At 41.2% G+C, this 3,066-nt stretch overlaps 1 protein-coding gene across 1 annotated transcript; it reads right to left on the bottom strand.

The window, feature by feature from the left end:
- Nucleotides 1-653: 653 nt before the first annotated feature.
- Nucleotides 654-1,187, bottom strand: LOC139002524 (putative CENPB DNA-binding domain-containing protein 1). The gene has a single exon (XM_070403738.1). The coding sequence runs from the start codon at nucleotides 1,185-1,187 to the stop codon at nucleotides 654-656; it is 534 nt and encodes a 177-aa protein (XP_070259839.1).
- Between the last annotated feature and the right edge of the window lie 1,879 nt (nucleotides 1,188-3,066).

Genomic DNA, 3,066 nt, shown 5'->3' on the forward strand with positions numbered 1-3,066 from the left:
CCGTGACGGAGCTCATAACTCAAATTACTCGTATGTCAAATCAATTTTCACCATTACAATGAATTGAAATGCCATTAATCCATTCTGGACACCCAAAAAACACCACAATTGTTTTGTTAAATGTTTTTAAATAAGAAAAATGTATTTAAAAATAACGAATATTGTATAAAAACACAATACTGAAGAATAGAATGTAGTGCAATAAACTTGTTTTATTAAGTTTAATGTACAGCATTTACCTTGGAGATCAAATGACTTAAAGATGCTGATGGAGTTGGAGGAGAAAGGCTGAACTGAATAACTGAATAACTGAATCTTATTTGCTGATTTTTGCCCTTTCGCCACGCTTTCATCACTTTCATCTACAGGAGTTTTCGATAAAAACCTGTCCAATGAGATCTGTTCCATCCTCCCTTTCAGAATATTTCTGAAATGAGTTAGGTAAGTGTCATTAAATAGCTCCATCGCACGCCTCGTTGCAATTTTTTCTGGGTGTTCTTTTGAATAAAGTCTGAAAGTTTCTCCCACATTCCCAACATTTCCTTTATCTCACTTATAGAGATAACCTCCTCCTCCGTGTCATCTGTTTCCTGCAAATCCTCCGTGTGCTGCTGCGTCTGTAGCTCCTTTAGCTCCTGCGTTGTCAGTTCCTCCTAGTGCTCCTCGATGAGCTCGTTGATGTCACCTTCCTTTATATCCACGCTCGCTGCCTCACCATGTCTGACAACGGAGTGAATGCCGGTCCTCTTTTTAAAATTTTCGAACCAGCCCCGACTGGCTTTAAACGGCTCGCCCAATGCCTCGTCCATGGAAGTGCCTGGGGTCTGCTGCAGCAAATCAGTGTAAATAGCTCGTGCCTTCTCGCAGATTATAGCCTTCGTCACGGTATCTCCTGCGAGCTGCTTCTCCGTTAACCACACCATTAGCAGCTTCTCCATATTTTCATGGATAGATGTCCGCTGTTTAGAAATTATTTTAACGCCCTTGGCTGGAGTTGTAGCCTGTATCAACTTCTTCTGCTTCAGTATGGTGCAGATTGTAGAAGTGCTACGCTCGTACTGCTTCGCCAAGTCAACTACACGCACACCTTGGTCATGTTTTTCGATAATTTCTTTCTTTAATTCAATGCACATCATCCGCTTCTTCTTCTCAGCACTGTCCTTCGCACTTACTTTCTTCAGATCCATGGTTGAAAAAACGAAGTTTTGCAAAATAACTGCAAGCACAAATGCGAGCACAACACTGATGCTTCAACTAAGAGCTAACCGCTTAAAGTGAACGAGTGAGACACGTGATGCTGGGCTGATGTTGTGGCGTTCACTGTGACGTTCGCTGCGCCAACTAGCGGTGGGGTATCTGAAACTGGCTCGTAACCTGAATTTTAGCTCGCAACTCAAAGCAAAAAATCGGCAGAGAGACTGCTCTTATCTCGAAAAACTCATTAGTCGGGACACTCTTAAGTCAAGGCCCCACTGTATATTTCTCCCTTTCAGAAGAAAAGAAAATTATTTTGGAAAGTGGTCATTTCCAGAAATGGAGTTGCCTGCACCACAGTTTGTTTCTTTAAAAATCCTGATGTCTTATTTCCAACATTAAAAATATATTATTTCAGCTTTGAAGTGAGAGGTTTGGGCTGTTTACGACATTGACTGTGCAACTGTGATGACGAGCAACACAGTTGGAAATGGTCTCTAGTGGCATCCAGTCATGAAGAAAAAAAATTATATCTTATCAGCCACTTCAAACACCATTGAGCACCTTTTCTTATGACATTTAGAGCATTTCGGTGAATTAAAGTACTGAAGACTACACTGTCCCTTCTTCACATGGTGCTCTGAAAAACTATACTGGTGGCCACAATTTGATTTGATATACAACTTTTTAATGTTAAATCAAAATCATGGCTTAAAGTGCTCTATGTATGTCAATAATTGTCATATATAGAAAATTCTAGGTCTAGCCCACTAGTCCCAGGCAAGGATGGGAGGTGCAGTGGGGCTAACCCTGGTGATTTTGTCGCAGTGGGACCCAGCCTGGATCCCCAGACCCCCCAACTGATTCACAGATACACAAGTTAAATAAATGCTTACTGTTTGTGTCCTGAGATTTTATAGTTGTTTGTTATGAAGTAATAGCTTACAAAACTTCACTCCCAGCATTTCCTCCCTCAAGTCAACTTGCAACATGACAGCTAGGGTGATCCTTTTAGAGGTCACATTTTGTCAGTTATCTGTTGCCCCTGCAACTGGCTGCAAATGATTCTCCTTTCACTAAGACTGAAACCAAAACCTTTGTGAAAGGCCACTAAACTATCTTCTCCCCACTCACTTCCTCACTTGCTCAGCTCTAGCCACACAACTTTCCTTGCTGTCTTCAAACATTCCAGACGAGGCTGGAACTTTCCCTCTGCAGATATCTCCACCTTGCTCAAGTTTTTTATTAAATGTCATCTTCTCAGAGAGGCCTACTCTAATCATCCTATTTAAATTCCAGCCTGCACTCTAGTCCCCATCCTGTGTTCTCATCCTCCCTCCCACTGCTCTAGTTTTCTCTCCTATGGTGCTCACTTGGTAATATATCTCACTTTTGTTGCTAATGTCTGCCATTTTCTAGAATAGAATGTAAGCTGTGAGGGCAGGAAGCTTTGTTTTGTTCACTCATGTATTCTAAGCACCTGGAACAATTCCTGCCATATTGTAGGTACTTGTTAGATATTTGTTGAACAAATAAAGGTCAAGAGGTATGCTGGTGACCACTGAGGTTCTCTTGAATGACACTGTGTGGATGACACTTTCCTTTGCCTGCAGAGGCCTGCCTGGCCACTGTGACAGTATTTTTGTCAGAACGTTCCTAACAAGCCTTTTCTGTCCTACCTCATCAAGCACAAAATTATTCTCAAAATGGAAAATCTTTTCTCTAGCAAGGGCTTTCAGTAACAAAGATAACATAAAAAGTTACAGTGTTTTTTACTTCATTTATTTATCTCACACAAGCCAAGAACCGACTTGCACTCTATTCATTGTGCAACTGAAATGTGAAATGGCAACCAGCAAACACTTGACTACA

Source organism: Myotis yumanensis, unplaced genomic scaffold, assembly GCF_028538775.1.
Source record: "Myotis yumanensis isolate MYYU_CA2020_CCGP unplaced genomic scaffold, mMyoYum1.0.hap1 SCAF_2, whole genome shotgun sequence".
NCBI classification, from domain to species: domain Eukaryota; kingdom Metazoa; phylum Chordata; class Mammalia; order Chiroptera; family Vespertilionidae; genus Myotis; species Myotis yumanensis.

Bases quoted from the DNA above. Each gene is read 5' to 3' on its own strand.
- LOC139002524 (XM_070403738.1), bottom strand. From the start codon at position 1,187: ATGGATCTGAAGAAAGTAAGTGCGAAGGACAGTGCTGAGAAGAAGAAG.